Source organism: Stomoxys calcitrans, chromosome 5 (genome assembly GCF_963082655.1).
Source record: "Stomoxys calcitrans chromosome 5, idStoCalc2.1, whole genome shotgun sequence".
Classification (NCBI taxonomy): domain Eukaryota; kingdom Metazoa; phylum Arthropoda; class Insecta; order Diptera; family Muscidae; genus Stomoxys; species Stomoxys calcitrans.
Genome location: NC_081556.1, coordinates 110,250,344 through 110,271,944, shown reverse-complemented (window position 1 = coordinate 110,271,944; position 21,601 = coordinate 110,250,344). Strand labels below are relative to the sequence as shown.

General features: G+C 41.0%; 2 protein-coding genes across 24 annotated transcripts in view; one reads left to right on the top strand and one right to left on the bottom strand.

Annotated features, from left to right (window-relative positions):
- Positions 1–11,867, top strand: part of LOC106096145 (uncharacterized) — a 225,108-nt gene extending 213,241 nt beyond the window's left edge. For 7 of the 23 annotated variants that reach the window (XM_013263837.2, XM_013263791.2, XM_013263869.2 and 4 more), the window contains one exon: positions 11,065–11,864. In XM_013263837.2, coding sequence (XP_013119291.2) covers positions 11,065–11,504 — 440 coding nt within the window. In that variant the 3' untranslated portion in view covers positions 11,505–11,864. Of the gene's footprint in view, positions 1–5,223; positions 5,369–11,064 lie in introns of those variants that run through there. The other 16 variants (XM_013263752.2, XM_013263828.2, XM_013263809.2 and 13 more) reach the window with 8 other exon arrangements.
- Positions 11,868–18,455: 6,588 nt separating this feature from the next.
- LOC106096250 (ubiquitin-conjugating enzyme E2-18 kDa) lies at positions 18,456–19,601 on the bottom strand. Its single transcript, XM_013263903.2, has one exon. It carries the CDS (start codon positions 19,470–19,472, stop codon positions 19,008–19,010), a length of 465 nt encoding a protein of 154 aa, XP_013119357.1. The 5' UTR covers positions 19,473–19,601; the 3' UTR covers positions 18,456–19,007.
- Between the last annotated feature and the right edge of the window lie 2,000 nt (positions 19,602–21,601).

Here is a 21,601-nt window from a genome sequence, read left to right as displayed (position 1 = left end):
TCAAATCAGTTCATAACCTGATATAGCTGTCATATAAACAGATCTGGTGATTTGACTTCTTGAGCTTCTAGAGGACACAATTCCTATCCGATTTGGCTGAAATTTTGCATGACGTATTTTATTTTTACTTTCAACAACTGTGTCAAATAAGGTTCAAATCGGTTCATAACCTGATATAGCTGCCATATAAACCGATCTGGGATCTTGACTTCTTGACTCCTAGAGGTCGCAATTATTATCCGATATGCCTGAAATTTTGCACGACGGATCCTCTCATGACCATCAACAAACGTGTTTATTATGGTCTGAATCGGTCTATAGCCCTACACAGATCCCATATAAATCGTTCTCTCTATTTTATTTCGTGAGCCCCAATGGGCGCAATTCTTATACGAATTGGCTGAAATTTTACACAGGTCTCCAACATATAATTTAATTGTGGTCCGAACCGGACCATATCTTGATATCGTTTTAATAGCAGAGCAAGTCTTTTCTTATATCCTTTTTTGCCTAAGAAGAGATGCCGGGAAAAGAACTCGACAAATGCGATCCATGGTGGAGGGTATATAAGATTCGGCCCGGCCGAACTTAGCACGCTTTTACTTGTTTTTATCTGAATATCGATTAATATTTTTCCTATCAATACCAGCGATAAAGTTATTTTTGTGCAAAATTTTATTAAAATGAGCGTTCCGATACTAAATCTATCCTGTAAGATACATTGCACCTATAGAGGCACTATCGATATTTTATTTTTTGTTTGAATATCGATTAATATTTTTCCTATCGATACCAGCGGCAAAGTTAGTTTTGTGCAAAACTGAACAAAAAAGAGTAATCCGACACTAAATGTACTAAATGTACACTTTTCCCATGACTTCCAACGGACTTTATTAAATTTGGTTTTATTCGGTCTGTGCATTGATATTGCTTCGTTCTTCAATCGATCTCCCGATTTTTATACCCTATACCACTACTGTGGATAGTTTGCTCGAAATCGCTTTAGCATTAGATATAGCTCCCATATATATGTTCGTCAAATTTTGGCTAATTTTCAATAATGTTGTAATTTGTGAACCGTATTTATAACAGTTGGAATATATTTGCTCGAAATGTGATACGGATTGTTTAATAACCCATCTTAAAACATCCGGCGGGGTACATCAAAATTGATTCAGAATTTGGCATAGCTCCCATTTTATACCTATAGGGTACCCATATTGTCTTCTTCTTCCTAAGACATTTCATTTGATAACATTTTTGTGTCAATGGACACACATGCCCATTGTGGGGGCTTTTGGGGGTGGTGCTTCCCCCAAGAAACACTTGGACAACATTTTTTATATTAGAGTTGTACTCTATTTCCAAATACCTAACATTTGATACCCATATTATCCAAATCGCTAAATATGTCCGTTTAAGGATTTTTGGGGGGTGGGCTGGCCTTAGACAGGAGCTTAAATTTGACACCCATATTGCCCCGAAAGGTAAAAATTTAATTTTTCGGCAGTTTTTTAGGAGTGTGATAGGCACCCGAGCACTTTGGGCCAAAATTTTATATCAACTTTCTCTCTTCTATCCTTATATACCTTTTATTCGATACCCATATTGTGCCAATCACAAAACATTGGTCCGATTGGGCGGGTTTTGGGTCGGGGCGTCCCTACAAAGTATTATACCAATTTTGTGTTTAACCATAAGGGGTCATACAAAATTTTGCTTTAATCGGTGCAACCATCTCCGAGATGTGGCGTTTTTGAAAATTGGAGTATGGGGTAGGGTCCGCCCCCTCTTCGGATATCAAAAATTAAAGATCCCTATTTTATCCATTATATTCTTTATCGCCATGACATTTTAAGTCGATTTAGCCATGCCCATCCGTCCGTCAGTTTGACGAAAGCACTCTAACTTTCGAAAGAGTAAAGCTAGGCGCTAGAAATTTTGACGAAAGGCTTCCTATTGATGTAGGTCAGTTGGAATTTTATATGGGCCATGTTTTGATATAGCTCCCATATAAAACGATCTCCCAATTATATTCCTTCAGCCTCTAGGGAACCCAATTGTTATCCGATTCGGTTGAAATTTTTGCACTATGGCCTCCAATAAATTTACCAAGTATGGTCCGAATTGATCCAAAACGTAATACACTACCATATATCCCATGACTATTCCATTAAAGAACCCGTAATACTTCTCTCATGTCAATGAGTTCTATGCCGAGTGGGACCGGCGACACCACTTGGTAGAGAAGTTTTAGCATGGCAGGATACCTCACAAATGTAGCCACCATTAATGAAAGGATAAGCATCATTCAAAATTGTTCTGATGTTCAAGCCGGGATTTGAACTCATGTGTTCGGCGTTATATCCGGGCATGCTAACCTCTGTGCCACGATGGCCTCCTCCTCCTTCGAAATCTGATATAACTCCCATATAAACCCGTCTCCCGATTATACTTCTTGAGACTCTATAGGGCGCAGTTCTTATCCGATTTGGCAGACATTTTTTACAATCATTTTACCTATAACCTCCATCATACGTGTTCCTTCCAGTCGATCCATAACCTGATATAGCCCCCATATGAACCGAGATCCCGATTTTACTATCCGATTCGGCTGATATTTTGTTCTCTCACGATTTCTTTGACACTCAAAAGAGGTACCAATTATGGTCTGAATAGGTCCAAAACCTGATATACCTCCCATATAAACCGATCTCCCGATTGCACTTCTTGAGCTCCCAAAAGGGTGCATTTCTTGTCTGATTTGGCTGAAAATTTGCATAACAACTCCTTATATGACCTTCAACCATTTGGTGTAGCTGCAACGGCAGTCACGGAAAATCAGCGGTATCGAGCGGAGTCTCAGTGAGAGGTCGGGCGGCACTGGCTCTGGCACAAATACTAAGTGCCAATGATGATCGATATGACAAGGCGGGTAATTGGCGCCTTTAAATAACCAATGGCTACCCTGTTCCCGCGGCGATCGGTCCTTTGGACCGGAACGAGCTTGACTAGGACTATCACCTCCACATGAAAATGTGGCTACGACAACAACAACATGATGAGATGTTGGAACATGCCCTATGTCATTGCCCGGCTTTCGAGGCTAACATATACCGGCAGCTAGGTGGGGACTTAACAACTTAAGGGCGTGGTATGGAAATCAATAAGGAATTTTCTAAGCAGCACAGAGTTTCTGCCTTTGATTTGTTACGAGGATAGTTTTATTATTTAGAGCACACAATAAGCCGATTACTGGCTTAGGTGTATATTCATTGTGGCATAGGGCGGCTTAATATCCGCACCCTCTTTTCAACTTAACCCAATAGAAGAAACATTACTACAAATATGGTCGCAGTGACACTGATGTTGCAAAACCCAATGGACATCTAAATGCGAAAAGACTTTGAAAGTTTTTATACTCACCACCGATTTTTTCATTCCATTTGGAACACATCGAAATATCTATTTCCGAACCTATAAAGTATATATATTTTTGATCAGCGTAAAAATCTAAGACTCCAGCCAAGTCCGTCCGTCTGTCTGTTGAAATCACGCTACAGTCTTTAAAAAAAAAGATATTGAGCTGAAACTTTGCACAGATTTTTTTTGTTGTTAATAAGCAGGTTAAGTTCGAAGATGGGCTATATCGGACTATATCTTGATATAGCCTCCATATAGACCGATCCGCCGATTTAGGGTCTTAGGCCCATAAAAGCCACATTTATAATCCGATTTTGCTGAAATTTGGAACAGTGAGTTGTATTATGCCAGTTGACATAGCTGCCATATAGACCGATATCTCGATTTAAGGTTTTAGGCCCTTAAAAGACGCATTTATTATCCGATTTTGCCGAAATTTGAGACAGTGAGTTGTGTCAGGTCCTTCAACATTCTTCTTCATTTTGGCTCAGATTTGGATATAGCTGTCATATAGACCGATCTCTCGATTTAAAGTCTTGGACCCATAAAAGGCGCATTTATTATCCAATTTTGCCGAAATTTGAGACAGTGAGTTGTGTTAGGTCCTTCAACATTCTTCTTCAATTTGGCTCAGATCGGTCAAGATTTGGATATAGCTGCCATATAGACCGATATCTCGATTTAAGGTTTTAGGCCTTTAAAAGGCGCATTTATTGTCCGATTTCGCCGAAATTTGGGAGTTGTATTAGGCTCGTCGACAGCCCTCCTAAATTTGGCCCCGATCGCTTCAGATTTGGATATAGCTGCCATATAGACCAATCCCTCTATTTAACGTCTTGGCCCCATAAAAGGCACATTTCTTATCCGATTTCGTTGAAATATCACACAGTGACTTAGAAAAGGATTTTCGACATCCGTGTCGTATATGGTTCAGATCGCTCTATATTTGGATATGGCTACAAAAAAGACCAATATTTTGTTCTACAAAATTGAACAATGACTTGAGCTAATCAGACCACTCAATATCCGTGTCAATTGCGGTCCAAATCGGACCATATTTCAATAAAGCTGCTATGTGGGCCTTTTAACTTGTCATCATTCAGGAACGCATTTTAAACTGTTACATTAATTAGCCAACCTCGTTAAAAGAAAATAAGAAAGATTTGGATTTTGATAATTGCTCAAGGAAGCAACTGCTGCTTTCGAAAGCAATCATCCAACCCAATAACAACGCCTTGATAGTAGCAAAACCACATGAATTGATTGAGTTCAAATTGATTCTTCAGCCATCATATATTCCAGATTGCGCTCCCAGTAACGGACATTGATTGATTTATTATAAATTATAAATCATTATTTTTTCCAATGAATTCAAATAGAATGGTGATTGGAAATTACCACCTATGACAATGTTCTGCAATTAAAAAAAAACGTATTTGCATTCTAATTTTAGAATCTTGAGTTTCAATTGATTAAGAAAAAAATTTTAACTCTTAAGAAATAAGGGGGGAACTGTAAATCTCTTAAGTAGAGGGAAAGACTGAGGGAGGGAATCCGATTAAATCGCTGTTCCTAGAATTTCGAAAGATAGCACTCTTTCTTAACCCCCAAAGTCGTTGGCCGCTAAGGAAACCATAGAATATACTCACTCACAGTTGGTGGTGTGAGTGAGCGAGCACCATAAATTATTAATCTTATCTGAAGACTCTCACATTTGAAAACAATAATGAGGCAATTATTATCACTCCAACACAGAGCCCAAACAAAACAGCAACCGTGGCTGTCGTTGTTCTCCGCTGGGTTCAGTCACTTCCCATGGGGTTCTTCAATGTCTACACGGTTGGCGGGTTGCTTTTGCTGATAGTCTTACCATGTTTTTGCTATTTCGCCTATTTGGCCACTTCCAAAACTTCAAGATTGCAAGTCCAATCCAGAGATACCATAAGTAAGGATTAATAATGCTAAGCTGAACTAAAGTGAGTGCGAGTAATGGTTTGTGGTGATTATGTTTAACGTTCGAATGAAAGTGAAAAAATGGACATAACTAAAAGACGAATCAATCAAATAACAAAAAAAACGAGAACAAATTGTGGAAAGTGTCTATGCTAACAAACCAGAAACATCTACAACTCTCCATAAATTCATAAAAATCGTAGACCTTGAATTGCCCTTACTAAAGCAGCTAAGCAGTATACCATAAGTCAAAGGAAGTTTGGGAAAATGTTAAGAATTTACTTCAAAGGACACAACAAATATCAGTAAATTATAAACCTCCACCTAATTCGTTTACTAAAAGCTGAAACATGTTGTCCAAGAAGATATATGAGTTTCTAAATCAACATTATCACCAAAAAAAACGCCTACGTGACAAAGTTCATGCCACATTTAAGGGAAAATTAAGTTGAAATTGGAAATATTTATACTGGAGTAAATTAAAAAAAAAAAAAAATTAAAAAAAGTTTTTTTAAAAAACTATTTTCATAAAAACATTTTTAAAATGTTTCCCTTACGACACTAAACTTGTCTCGGGAACGTGAGTCGACCTTTAAAAAAGTTTTGCATAACCGTGCGTGACTACAAGGCTGCCTTCAATTTCTCGAAACTGTCGACCGCCTCAAGGGTAAATATAAATGCGCCGTTCTTCTTACATTAGCAGTCGGTCAAAGGTCCTGACTACATTTTCAAGGCTGCCTTCAATTTTTCGAAATTTTCGACCGCCTCAGGAGTAAGGCTAAATGTGCCGTTCTTCTTACATTAGCAGTCGCTCAAAGGTCCTGTCATGTCAGTTCTGTATAAAAGGCCGGTACCAGTTCGCCATACCAATAAACCGACAAACTTGGTGGGGCGTCTTCGGTATCGGGAAATCCTTGATCGCCGAAATCTTCTCCGGATCCACTTTAAGGCATCCTCTTCCAGGCATCTACCCTAAATAAATTATCTCACTCTGACAGAACCTACTCTTTGCCACATTTATGGTCAACCCAGAGTACTTCAAACAAAAAACAACCTGACGAAGCAATTCAAGGTGGTCCTCGAAAGTAGCACTACACACGAGCAAGTCGTCTAAGTATATAAACACATGCTCTCTATAGCGGGACGGAATCAAACGATCCATTAACCGACACATGGACTGCGGACCTTTACAGAATCCAAAAGCCATAACGCGGTATTGGTTGTTGTTGTTGTAGCAGTTTGTTGTGTTCTATCTTTCGGCTCCTTGATTCTGTTGAGTGTCAAGACCCAGAAACTCTGCGGCTAAGGTGGGGTGCGTCCACTGGGATCTGGGTCTGAGTCGAGTGGGTCTGAGTGGAGTGGGTCTGAGTCGAGTGGGTCTGAGTGGAGTGGGTCTGAGTCGAGTGGGTCTGAGTCGAGTGGGTCTGAGTCGAGTGGGTCTGAGTCGAGTGGCTTTGGCTGGGCAGTTAAACAGGTGACTTGTATCGTGTGGTTCCTGGTCACAATCGGAACTTACATCTTGCACGTCGGCATCAATCCTTGCTCTGTAGGAGTAGAGGTGGCTGCATCTGCCGAAACGTAATTGAGCCAAAACTACTCTGGTTTGCCGGGGGAGGTCAATTTCTTCAGGTGTAATGGGAGGCGGTCGTTCTCCAAGGACTACAGTCATCCGGTAGCCATTTACCGCATCTGCTACCGTGTCTGCATGAATGTTGTCTAGACCTGCTTGTTATGCCGCTTGATCTAGAGGTTCTCTCTTGTAACGCTGAACCTCACGCTCTAGATCATGTAGATCTACCTTAAGGCTTCTTCTGGGCGGTGGATATCTATCCACAAGATAATGATTTGAATGATCTCGGCGATAACAGCCCAAAGGTATTGCTTAGACAGCATGTAGTTGTGTCTTCGCACTGGTAGGATCTTTGTCTCCTGACGGAGATGGTCCACGTGTGAACTGGGGAGATAGCCCGTCGCAGTTCTGGGGCACCATTCTGACAGATCTGAATATTATTCCACTGCGTGTCATAAAGCTGACGGGACCACACTGGCGCTGCATAGCTTACTACAGACCTGCCAATCGCAAATTGCTGTTGCATGTGGGGAGATTGTGTAAAAGCTATCAAATGTGATGATGGCGTGATCGTACAATCATCCGCATATGATACGATCTCTGTGCCGTCTGGAGGGGGTGGAATGAAGGATAGGTAGAGGTTAAACAGTGCTAGAGATATCACCCCACCTGGGAACTCCCTGTTTCACTCTACGGTGCTTCGACTTCTTATCACTAAATTCCACAAATGACTGGCGACCACACAGATATTTCGCGACCCAGCGTTTCAGGCCTGGCTGGAGGGACGTGTTGGCGATGTCCTCAAATAGTTTGGCATGGCTGACCGTGTCGAATGCCTTCGATAGGTTCAGTGCCACGAAGACCGTCCTATCACATGGCCTGGGCTGATTGAATCCACGGCAAATGTGTGCTGTGATGGCATGCCAAGCAGTTTTGTGCTATGCAGTCTTCGAAATCCATGTTGTTGCTCGGTAAGGGGGATCTGAAAAAACGCATTCTTTATATCTATTGCGCTAATAAAATGAGGTATCCTTTAGAAGAAACAAAAGACTATTTATGTGCTGGAGGGGATACGAGTCCTTCTTCGTGATCGCATCCAGTCGCCTGGAATCGAGACAGAGGCGCACTTTGTCAGGTTTCCTCACGTTCAAGATGGGGAAACACTGAGGCGTGTTCGATTCCTCGATCACCCCCAATTTAAGCAGCCTATCGGGCGCAATTTTTGTCCGATTTGCGTGAAATTTTGCATGTTGTATTCCGTTACCACTTCCAAACACTGTGTCTGTGGTAAAAATCGGTCTATAACCTGATATAGATCCCATATAAACCGCTCTCCCGATTTGACTTCTTGAGCCCTTATAAGCCGCAATTTTTGTCCAATTTGCCTGAAATTTTATAGATAATGTTCTATTATGACTTCCAACAACTGTGCCAAGAAGGGCTCAAATCGGTCTATAATCTGATATAGCTTCCATATCCGATCTCCCGAGTTGACTTCTTGAGCCCCTGGGAGCCACAATTTTTATCCGATTTGGTTGAAATTTTCATGTTGTATTCCGTTACTACTTTCAACACTGTGTCTAATGTGATCCAAATCGGTCTATAACCTGATATAGCTCCCATACAAACCGATCTCCCGATTTGACTTCTAGAGCCCTTATGGGTGCAGATCCGCCACATGCCACTACGGACATACACCTAAGCCAGTAATCGGCTTGTTGTGCCATAAAGTAGCCTCAAAAAAAATTCATTTAGGAATTCCGTGCTACTTATAAAATCCTTCATTGTTTTCAATACCACTCCCCAGATTGGTTCATGTCTGGTATTGTGTCCCCACCTAAGTGCCGGTATCTGTTAGACGCGAAAGCCGGGCAATGCCAAAGGAAATGCTCCAACATCTCATCATATTCTCCGTATGCCCTACACATGCTATCACTTGCCACACCGATTTGACATAAGTGAGCTCGTTGTCCTATGTGTCCCCTTATGATACCAAGAGCTATACTAACCTCCTTCTTGCTTCCTTTCAGTAATAGCCTCGTCTTCTCACGATCTGTATCCCCCCATAGGATTTTCGCCGTCCTACCGACCGTTTCGCTGTTCCACAATGCAGCATACGCCTTCGTCGCCCACTCCCTCAACTCGGACTACGTTGAGCCGAAAGGCTTCGGGTTAACCAAGTTTATTGACGGCAGTCCTCTGGCCTTCACCGCCAAATCATCTGCCCTTTCATTTCCCCTTACTCCGTTATGGCCCGGCACCCAAACGATGCGGATTTTGCCATCCTCAGAGAAGGCGTTAATCTCCTTCTAACACTCCAAGACTCTTCGTGACCTTACCGTCCTGGTTGTTATTGCCCTTATGGCAATTGTACAGTCGGTAAAAATGTTCACACTCGACGTCCTCGCGTTAGCACCACACCACTTTACGCATTCCGTGGTTGCCCGGATCTTCGCCTGCAGGTCGGTATTATGGTCAGGCAGTCTAAAACAGATCTCAGTCCCTGGGTTCTCAATGTAAACCCCCAGGCCCACTCTGTCCTCTAGCTTTGATCCATCTGCGTAACATGATCTTCCAGATGGCAATACTAGGGTTCCGTCAATCCAAGACTGTGGCGATGGCAGCAGTGCCACGCACTCGACTTCAAGGTTCATCCCAGGTATCCGATCGGAAACCTCTTCCCTTCCTTCCAGGTTTCCTATCGTCGCCTCGATTATACCGCGATGATATGAGCTGCTCCCATCCTCAATCCATTGTCCCATCGCCTTAAGTCTCATAGCCGCAGTGGCTGTCTTACACTTAATCTTTATGTCAATAGGTCGGATATCTAGAATAGTCTCCAGTGCACTAGTGGGCGTGGTCCTCATCGCTCCGCCTGTGTGCCCTTACAAGCCGCAATTTTTGAGCAATTGGCTGAAATTTTGCATGTGGTGTTCTATTATGACCTTCAAATACTGTGCCAAGTACGGTCCCAATCGGTTCATAACCTGATATATTGGGTTGCCCAAAAAGTATTGCGGATTTTTTAAAAGAAAGTAAATGCATTTTTAATAAAACTTAGAATGAACTTTAATCAAATATACTTTTTTTACACTTTTTTCTAAAGCAAGCTAAAAGTAGCAGCTGATAACTGACAGAAGAAAGAATGCAATTACAGAGTCACAAGCTGTGAAAAAATTTGTCAACGCCGACTATATGAAAAATCCGCAATTACTTTTTGGGCAACCCAATAGCTCCCATATAAACCGATTTCCGGATTTGACTTCTTGAGCCCTTACAAGCCGCAATTTTTGTCCGATTTGGCAGATGGTGTTCAGTTATGACTTCCAACAACTGTGACAAGCATGGTCCAATTTGGTTTATAATCTGATATAGCTCCCATATAAACCGATCTGCCGATTTGATTTCTTGAGCCCCTGGAAGCCACAATTTACGTTCGATCTGGCTGAAATTTGGCACATAGTGTTCGCTTATAACTTTCAACAACTGCGCCAAGTACGGTCCAAATCGGTCTATAACCTGATGTAGCTTCCATATGGAAGCCAAGCTGGAAGCCACAATTTTTGTCCGATTTGGCTGAAATTGTGCATGGGTCTTGACTTCTTGAGCCTCTAGAGTGCGCAATTCTTATCCGATTGGAATGAAATTTTGCATGACGTATTTTATTCTTACTTTCAACAATTTTGCACGAAGTATTTTGTTATGATATCCAACAACTGTGCCAAGTATGGTTCAAATCGGTTCATAACCTGATATAGCTGTCATATAAACAGATCTGGGTACTTGACTTCTTGAGCTTCTAGAGGGCGCAATTCCTATCCGATTTGGCTGAAATTTTGCATGACGTATTTTATTCTTACTTTCAACAACTGTGTCAAATAAGGTTCAACTCGATTCATAACCTGATTTAGCTGCCATATAAACCGATCTGGGATCTCGACAAATGCGCTCCATGGTGGAGGGTATATAAGATACGGCCCAGCCGAACTCAACACGCTTTTACTTGTTTTATTTTATATTTATATAAAATTTTGCAAAAACTTTATAAAAATTTAATTTTCCCGCAATAAATTTTTACTAATCCCAAATTTTTTCTCTTCGCCCAAACTATTTTCCAGATCGCCAAGGTAACGTATTCACCATACACGATGAGAGTACCCGAGAGAGCCGTTACAATGATATCTTCTTCATTGAACCGAACAGTGCCGAAGCGGCACGCATACGAGCTCAATTGGAAAAGGACGACAAGGATTTGCCCTCGTATGAGGAAGTGATGCGCATGACAAGCGTGACTTCAACAACTCCGGCAAATACTGCAGCGATGACTGCCTCAAATGCCAGTGTCAATACAGCAGAGACCAGATTGTCGGTACCTCCCTACTCTGAAGTGGATCCAAATGCCTCATCAACATCTCTGCATGCTGTGGGTAACGCAACCACCATTAACTCAGCCTCCGCCGCTACACCCACAACACAAACCCAATCAACACCACCTCCCCCACTTTTCGCGGCCGCAGTTGTATCAAGCAGTGTCACACAAGCCACATTGAATGTGTGATGCCACAAATTTGCCAAAGAAGTACCTGACGGGCTAAGTAAAGGGGAAGAAGAAGAAGAAGACGAAGTAGCAGAGGTAAAGGATGGGGAAGCATTGTGATGTTTTGTAGTTTAAAAACAACGATATTTTATTTAAATAACAAATAAATTGCAAATAGGTATTAAGAAATTATGCACAAAAATTATTTTAAATAACCTTCAAAGGAAACACAAACTTGTATATAAAATTGAAAAAGTGATTTTCTTGATGCCTTATTGTAATCTGAAGTATTTAGAACAACACTTTTTAAAATTTTACTGTAAATATGTAGTTACTTTATTGTAATGAATCGCAATTCTTATGTATATAATCTTAGCAATATACATAAAGAGTATTTTTTTTATTAATAAATAAAACAGAAAGCCTCTAGGTTAAGTTTTATAATACCAACGATTTTCTTTTTTTCCAGATCTTAAAAAATATCATGCCCTGAGTGTAGGCGTCACCACATTTAAAAAAGTCCTCAAAGTCGAAAAAATTTCAAAAACCAGTAAAAAGGTATTAAGTTCGGCCGAACTTGGGTTGCCCAAAAGGTAATTGCGGATTTTTTAAAAGAAAGTAAATGCATGTTTAATAAAACTTGGAATGAACTTTAATCAAATATATAATTGCCATTTTGTTCGATAACCTTTTGCCATCTTCCTGGCAAATTTAGTATTCCACGCTCATAGAACTTCTGGCCTCATCATTGCCGAAAGTTTTACCATTTAAGAAGTTCTGCAAAGATCGAAATAAATGGTAGTCTGATGGTGCAAGGTCAGGACTATATGGTGGATGCATCAAAAGTTCCCAGCCAAGCTCACTCAGTTTTTGGCGAGTGACCAAAGATGTGTGCGGTCTAGCGTTGTCCTGGTGGAATATGACACCTTTACGATTGACCAATTCTGGTCGCTTCTCCTTGATGGCTGTATTCAATTTGTCCAATTGTTGACAGTAAACATCCGAATTAATCGTTTGGTTCCTTGGAAGCAGCTCAAAATATACCACACACTTCCAATCCCACCAAACAGATATCAGCCTTTGAAGTAGTTTGAGCTGGTTCACCATGCTTGGACCATGATCGTTTTCGACTTACGTTGTAAACAATCCATTTTTCATCCCCAGTTATGATTCGTTTTAAAAACGGATCGAATTCATTGCGTTTAAGGTGCATATCACAAGCGTTGATTCGGCTTGTTAAATGAATTTCTTTCAATACATGTGGTTCCCAAATATCAAGCTTTTTCACCAGTCCAAGACTTTTTATGTGATAATGAACGGTTGATTTTGGTATATTTAACTTCTCTCCTATCTCACGCTCAGTTACACGACGATCCAATTCGATTAATGCTTTGATTTGGTCATCATCAACTTCATTTGGCCGACCTGAATGTGGCTCACCTTGCTCAAGTGAAAAATCTCCAGAACGGAATTTGCGAAACCAATTTTGACACTGTCTTCGTTTTAAGGCTTTATCACCATACACATCTCGTAACTTTTTAGCAACCTGCTCCGCGTTTTTTCCTTTACGGAAATAATAAAGTAAAATATGACAAAAATGCCCCTTTGTGGGCTCCATATTAAAATTGACGCCAAACAAACAAATGTAAACAAAATTTCGCGCACTTTTTTCTAAAGCAAGCTAAAAGTAACAGCTGATAACTGACAGAAGAAAGAATGCAATTACAGAGTCACAAGCCATTGAAAAAATTTGTCAACGCCGACTATATGAAAAATCCGCAATTACTTTTTGGGCAACCCAATATATATTAAAACCACCTCGGATATACATATTAAGAACCTTTCCTCATAATACAATCAAAAATGCACCATTTGTGAACCCATAGCAGCTGTATTACCTAAATATAGTCCGATGTACACCATATTCAAAAAGGCTAAGAAATAGAGCTGACAAACTGTCGATAATCGCAACATTCGATAGTTTTAATAATAAGTATCGATACTATCGTTAATTTCCCATCACCTGTATTTCAAACGAAAATCAGAGGTAAAAATCTCCTATCGATCTCATATGGAAGCAATATCAATGTGCAGACCAAATAAAACAAACGTTAAGAAAGTCAGTTGGAAGTCATGAGAGAAATCATTGCTCACACTGTAAGTCTAATCGGATAAAAATTGCGCCCTCTATAGGTGCAATGTATCTTAAAGAATATATTCAGTGTCGGATTGCTTCATCATTCATTGCTCAAAATGTTAGTCTAATCGGATAAAAATTGCGCCCTCTATAGGTGCAATGTATCTTAAAGAATACATTCAGTGTCGGATTGCTTATTATACCCACCGCCTTAGGATAGCGGCGGTGCCATTCCCTTTGCAACACACCGACATATCAATTTCCGACCCTACAAAGTATATATGTTTCGGATCGTCGTAAAATTCTAAGACAATTTAACGATGTCCGTGCGTCTGTCCATATTTAGATAGAGCTGCCATATAGACCGATCTCCCTACAAAGGGTCTGAAGCCCATTAAAAGCTTTATTCATTACCCGATTTCGCTGAAATTTGCAACAGCGGCTTATTTTAAACTGATCCAAATATGGTTCGGATCGGACAATATTTAGATATAGCTGCCATACAGACCGATCTCCCAACAAAGAGTATGAAGCCCATCCCATTTCGCTAAAATTCGAAACAGTAAGTAGTTTTAGGCCAACCGCCATCTGACCCAAATATGGTAAAGATCGGACTGCATTTAGATATAGCTGTCATATAGACCGATATGCCGATTAAGGGTCTGAAGCTCATAAAGCTTTATTTTTTACCCGATTTAAAAAAAAAAATTGAAATAAAAAATTCAACAGTGACTTGAATTTATTAGACCACTTAATGTCCGTGCCGAATTTGGGTGCATACGTTATCCAATTTTCATCGGATTGTGATATACCCGAGGTGGTGGGTATCCACCTCGGTACTTGTTTTTGTTGGCAAATGCAAATTTTGCCCATGAACATTCCACTAAGGAACACGGGTAAACTTCTCACATATCAATGAGTGCAGTCCGATTCAAGTTTAAGCTCAATGTTAAGGGACCTCCTTTTCAAAAGCCGAGTCCAAACGGCGTGCCGCAGTGCGACACCTCATTGGGGAGAAGTTTTACATGGCATAGTACCTCACAAATGTTGCCAGCATTAGGAGGGGAAAACCACCGCTGAACATTTTTTTCTGATGGTCTCGCCAGGTTTCGAACCCAGGCATTCAGCGTCATAGGCGGACATGCTAACCTCTGCGCTACGGTGGCCTTCTTGTTTTTGTTTAGTTTTGCAAAAAAAAAAAAACTTTTGCGATAGTATCCATCGGAAAAATATCAATCGATATTCAGTCAAAAAAACTAAATATCGATAGTGCTATCGATATTTTGCCAGCTCTACTATGAAAGGGTGCAACACATCTCATTGTACCACATTCATCGGTTTAAAAATGCACCTTTTATGGGCCTAAGAACTTAAATCGGGCGATCAGTATACGTATGTATATGACAGCTATATCGAAATTTAGAACGATCTGAACCATGCTAAACACGAATGTCGAGTAGCCTAACACAGCCCACTGTGTCAAATTTCAGGGAAATCGAGTAATAAATGTGCTTTTACTGTACTAAGAATATAAATCGGCAGATTGGTACATATGGCAGATATATCCAAATATAGCCCGATCTTGACCACACTCAGTACGAATGTTGAAGGGCCTAACGCAACTCATTGTGCCCTATTTCAGCAAAAACAGTTAATAAATTCACTTTTATGGCCCAAAGACTAAATCTGGACCGATCTGGGCCGTATTAAACAGGAATGTCGAGGAGCCTATCACAACTCGCAATACCAAATTTCAAAAAAATGGACAATTAATGAGCCGATGTGTTGCAAACTGAATGACGTATGTCGTGAAATCCCAGGTCACAATCGGGACACACATCCTGTAGGTTCTACTCAAGCCTTGCCCTGTAGGCGTTCAGATGGCTGCATCTGCCGGATCGTAATTCAGACAGAACTAGTCTGGTTTGCCGGCTGTATTTACCCGTTGTATAGCTCTTTTTCGACAGTACCTGACCTGACTGCTATCCCAATGCACTCCATGTAGGGGTCACTAGCGCCAGGCGCAGGCGTGGCGTGACGGTATATCACGAAGGCCAATCCCCCACCTGCATTCCTTGAGCGATCTTTACGCAGCACATTGTATACGTGACAACAGTGCAGCTACAATTTGTTGGTCAGAATTGTTTCTTGTATCGCTGTGACCAATATATTTTTCCGACTCATGAGAAAATGATACATTTCCCGGCACAGGCCTGGCAATATTGGGGCTGGGATGCTGCTGTTGCGTAAATTGCTGCACGGGAGAGGTCGGGGGGGTTAACATAGTCCGACGCAGAAGGCGACGACGACGACGCTTGTGACTCATTGTTGGCTATTTTCGCACAGCACCTTGCAACATATCCAGTATGACTATACTCCCGTAGTGAAGTGAGGCCAGAGCAAGATAGGAAATGTACCCGCTGCATGCACCGGTTCAATCTCACCGACACCGACCGATGATGGAGGCGGTTCTGGCAAACCGAACAGAACCAGGGTCCGGGGTTCTTTTTAATCCCGGCACGGACCAGAAGCGTGCGGAGAAGGCACTCCTCTCCCATGGCGCAAAAAAAAGATGAACACGTACACTGAGTTGGCAGCCCTTACCGATGAGGGTTACATCGGGTTAATCCGGTGCGTACAACCGGCTGCCATTGGATTATGTCACTTTGTCCGTACCTTAAGTGCCTTATGCAAAAATTTGAGAATTTCTTTTTTTTTCAGTTTCTTGTCTCATGGCAGGCTTCAGAAGCATGTGCTGAAGATGAGAAAAGCTGTCGAGATTCACTCTTCGGTTGCCAGCACAGGATAGCTGTGAGCACCACACTGGCTGGAACATTGCTGAGAAGACCACAGTATAGTCACCACACAGATCGAGAAGCTTAGCTGCGAGCTACCGGGCGCGTCCATAAGTTGCGGATAATGGAATGCTCCATACGGAGTAGCTGCAACGGCATTCGCAGACAATCAGCGGTATCAAGCGGAGAGTCTCAATGAGAGGTCGGGCAGCACCGGCTCTTCCCCAAAATACTGAGTGCCTATTATGCTCGATATGACAAGGCGAGTTATTGGCGCCTTTAAATAACCAATGGCCACCGTGTTCCCACGGCAATCGGTCTATTGGACCGAAACGAGAATGCTCACCCAAAGGAGCTTGACGAGGATCGCCACCTCGATATGACAAGGCGATTTATTGGCGGCTTTAAATTGGACCGGAACGAGCTTGCTCACCCAAAGGAGCTTTACGAGGATCGCCACCTCCACATGAAAATGTGGCTTCAAAAACAACAACCCTTCGGGTTACTTGTTGGAAAATTTTTTACAACGACTATGACATCAAGCCGCATTGAACCATCTTTCGTCCAGATGGTGAATAATATAGCTAACGCTTTCATGGGAGAGATTTTCAAGCCGAGACTCTTGATTCTGCAAGGTCTTGTAGATAAATGTTTGTTCTGCTCTACCAACTGCGACTCAGTTCTAATGTGGATCACCTCCATAAGGAGACAAGCTGTATTTACTGCGCTGTTTTCGCAGCAGCCTCCAAATCACCATTTTGTATATAGGCAACCACTGGCAAGCAACGTACGTTTGGATGTTATGATCTACAGCAAAAGGATCGGGCTTGTGATCAAGCAACCCATTAGGCGGCCAAAAAGCATTCAAAAGGATATGATGGTGAGAGTAATTGCCGTTCTCGGAGACCATCCGCCTCCTATAGCACCTCAAGAAGTTCATTTCCCTTGGCATACCAGAGTAGTTATGGATCCAATGCTACTGCTTCCGGCAAATATTGCCACCTCGATTCCTACTAGGCTGGGATTGATGAGAAACACCACTTCCACTCGAAAAATTGTATCAGATCAACATAGGATCTAGATTCTAGATCCTAGATGGGGTGTATCTAGGATCTAGAATCCAAGTTGCAGATTTCCTAGATCTGAATACTTAACAGAACCCATTAAGCAAATTAAGAACCCATTTAGCAAACAACTGTCATTTTCATGCTGTACAAGAGCGGATGATGGTTTTTGCCAATCTGCAACCTGTAGATGCACCGGGTAACTAGCAGCTAAACTTCTCGTGGCAGCAATGAACCTCACACAGATTGGACCTCAATGTTAAAGACTGTGTGGAGCTCACAGCTATCCCGTGCCGGGACTGCAGTGGGGATCGACCAGAGTTGATATACAAAACTTGCTGGAACACATTCTCCAGAAGGTGTATTGGTGATGTTATTGTTAACATTGCATGGAAACTTTTGTCTGGGTTAAAGAAATATCGCATAGTTCCCTCGTTTGGTGATCAAAGTTTTATATAAGCACACTACCCAACACATTAGCATTGAAGTTAGTCAAAATTTACCGCAAATGACCTTGAAATGAAAGAAGAAAAACCAATAAATGTTTGTTTTTTTTTTTGTAGTATGGCTTACGTACATAAATAGCTTTGTTTTTATAGTTACCTTGAAGTTTCCAAATCAATTTTGGCACATCATTTTCAAATACAGTGCATATGCACCCGCTATTGCTTACGTTTTGCTTGACAACCTTTTATTTTTGCTTTAAAATTTATACGCAGAATTCTACGTAAATGGCTTAGTCATCGTGTATTTGTGTGCAAAGATGTATGTAAATGCTTGGATCCCTCTCATAATGATTTAGAATAATATGTGTAAATTGTGATGCACAACTTAAAGTCATTCACCCTTAAGCTTCATAAGGCTGGCGGTACCTGTAGATTGTAGCTTGCTGTGCCACATAGTAATGCCTCCCAAAAAACACTGTATAACCTCAATGTATGATGTTTTTTCATCCATTAGAGATATGGCATAATAATTTTGATCACAAATTTTGGTTTTATTAAAATTTTTATATTTTAGTTTGTTTCATTACTTTTTGTTTGTTTGTGGAACTGTATTAGTTTTAATACAATTTGGTTTTTTTGTTTCTTGAAAATTTAATTTTGTTAAACAATATACAATAATATAATAAAATAATGATACATAGTAGTTGTATTTTTTCGAGGGGCTAAATTAGGAGGAGAAACCTTACGAGGCTTATGAGTGGTAGTAGGATTTTGGAGGCTAAGAAGGAGAATACAAAGGAAAGTAGTCTACGCTATATTCAATGTGTGTTGGTCTGTCTTTTCTCATGCTCGTGTTCAATATTGATTGATAAAACTGCTGAGGGAGGGTAGAAGTAATAACACACATAAGAACAACATCCAAGGACAAAGCTAGCTTACATTTTACTTGCAAATATGTTGGTTGTGTTGTTTGTTATTTGCATTTATAAAGTCTTTTATTCTAAGTTTTTTTTTTTCTTCAATTGTTTGTTTGTTTCTGTTGTTTCATTTCTTTTTTGTCACTTTGATTCAGGTTCAACATACTAATCTGCTGGCCTCTTCTCACTGTTCTTGCGGGTAAAGTCTTCAGCATTCTTCATGAACTTTTTCCGATCCCTCAGAAACTCCTCCGCCAAATCGGAACGCAATGGATGCTCTGGCTCTGGATCGTTTATAAGTGCTATCAAAGCCTGTATGACTTGATCCGTGCGTGTGGCAGGTTTCCAGTTCTCCGTGCTAATGATAGGCAGGCATACTTGACCCTTCTCATCGATGTTGGGATGATAGATTTTTGTTTTGAAATTGATCTTTGGCGGCTTGAAAGGATATTCTGCCGGAAAGTTGATCTCGATGCGAAAGGCTCCCTTGTTATAGGGTGGATTGTCGGGCACAATCAGACCGGTCCATCGCAAGAGGTTATCATCATCGGTGTTAATTTCACGAAAGGATTTCAATTGACATTGCTGCAAGTCTGTTAGCTCTTTACGTAAACGACGTGGTGCAGTCATGGTCGTTTCTCACAGCAAAAAATTTAGCAACTTTTTTGTTATTTTAGGATCCCAGCTACTATATAAAAAAAAATTCGAGAAATATTTTTTTTTGTTACACTCACGAACAAGGAAATCGATTTCGATAACCACTTATCGTAAGTTATCACATCAAAACGTCAATTATTAATGTACCGTATACATCTTAAAAACAGTGACACATTGGCCCTGTTTTATTTTAGCAGAAGTCAAATGTGTGGCAGAGATCAAGGCATGACATAATTACCAGGTAGTGTACCGTTAATAGCTGAGTACAATTTTTTCTCGCAAAGTGGACTATCTGCCAACGAGTTTTGGTTGTGTGTGTATATTAGTTAAAAACCATTACACGCACAAACAATGAAAAATGCCGCGAACTAGTAACATACACAAAATCAGAGTTGCACTAATCACTGATTTTGACAGATAGTGCACTCAATATTTTGTTGTTGGGCAACTGCCACTACCCGTGAATGATTATATCTTGGATCAAGGCGTATTTGCTACGACAAAGCATCTTTTTTGGGAACTTTATATGTCAAAATTTGCAAACAGGGCGAAGAAAATTCAATTCGCCGTGACATTTAACATTTTCGGCAAATTTGGTGAAGCTATCGCTCTCACTACTGATAGGCCTTCTAGCAAGCAATTGCAATGTCTGAACTTTGCAATCGCGCTGGTTAACGGTTGTGCACCTATTGTGGCACAACCTGATTTGGTTCTGGATTATGGCTAAATGAACACCTTTTTTACACCCACCACCATAAGATGGAGGGTATACTAATCTAGTCATTCCGTTTGTAACACCTCGAAATATATATCTGCGACCAGATAAAGTATATATATTCTGGATTCTCTCAACATTCTGATTCGAACTAGCCATGTCCGTCCGTCTGTCGAAGTCATTCCGTTTGTAACACCTCGAAATATTTATCTGCGACCAGATAAAGTATATATATTCTGGATTCTCTCAACATTCTGATTCGAACTAGCCATGTCCGTCCGTCTGTCGAAATCACCATAGAGGTCTAACGCGTAAAGATAGCGGCTTGCATTTGAATTCCATCAGCTGAGCTAATGCGGTCATTTTTAAATACGCCTTGGCATAGATTTTAGTATCGAGCTGATTTTTCCCCCCCAAAAGATAGAAAAAGTAAGATTTTAGTACAGAGGAATAAGTCTCCTCCCCATCGCATACAAGAAACTATCGAACGTACGGTGTGAAAGATCATTGGGCTTTAGACCTGATATATCCACCACAGACCAAATACTTACACTGCCCCAAACCCTGGAAATGACCCAAGAAGGACAAACCAACACCTACAATTTTTTTGTTGACTACAAAGCCGCCTTCGACAGCTCTATACGTTTGAGGGTTTTTCAAACCATGTATGAGTACGGTATCTCTGCAAAACTGATAAGACCTATCCGAACCGTTCAATACCAAACGAGGTTTCAGACAGGGAGACAGCCTATTGTTTGATCTCTTTAATATCCTGCTGCAGAAGATTTTACGAGATGCAGTTGTGAATAGGCATGGCACACTACTAACAAGTGAACGTATGCTACTCGCCTATGCCGACGACATCGATATTATGGGTCTGTCACCAATAGAAATATCTAAAAAGAATTTGGAAATATCTAAAAAGAATTAAGGAAAGTGATTTTGGCAGTAAATGAAGATAAGATAATGTGGTTGTTGTTGTTATTGTAGCAGTATGTTGTACACTGAGTCGGCAGCCCTTGTCGATGAAGGAATCCATCGGGTCAATCCGGTATGTCATGGAATAAAAGACAATGTGGATGCCATCAACCCCCAAAAAGCCCAGTAAACTCTGTTACCCGCCTATGCCGACGACAGCGATATCATGTGTTGGTCATCAAAAGTAGTAAATGCAGCCTTTGAAGGAATCTAAAGAGAACCAGTGAATGTGGGCCTGGCAGTAAATGGATATCAACTTCCACAACGTCTTATAAACTCAAGATAAAGAAAATAGAAGAAGTTGAGCTCGGCACGGGATAACTATGAGCATCACACAGGCCGAAACTTTGAGCTTCAATCTTTGTGGTTTTCTTCGTTATCACGAAAAGCTTCGCTGGGAGTTACCGGG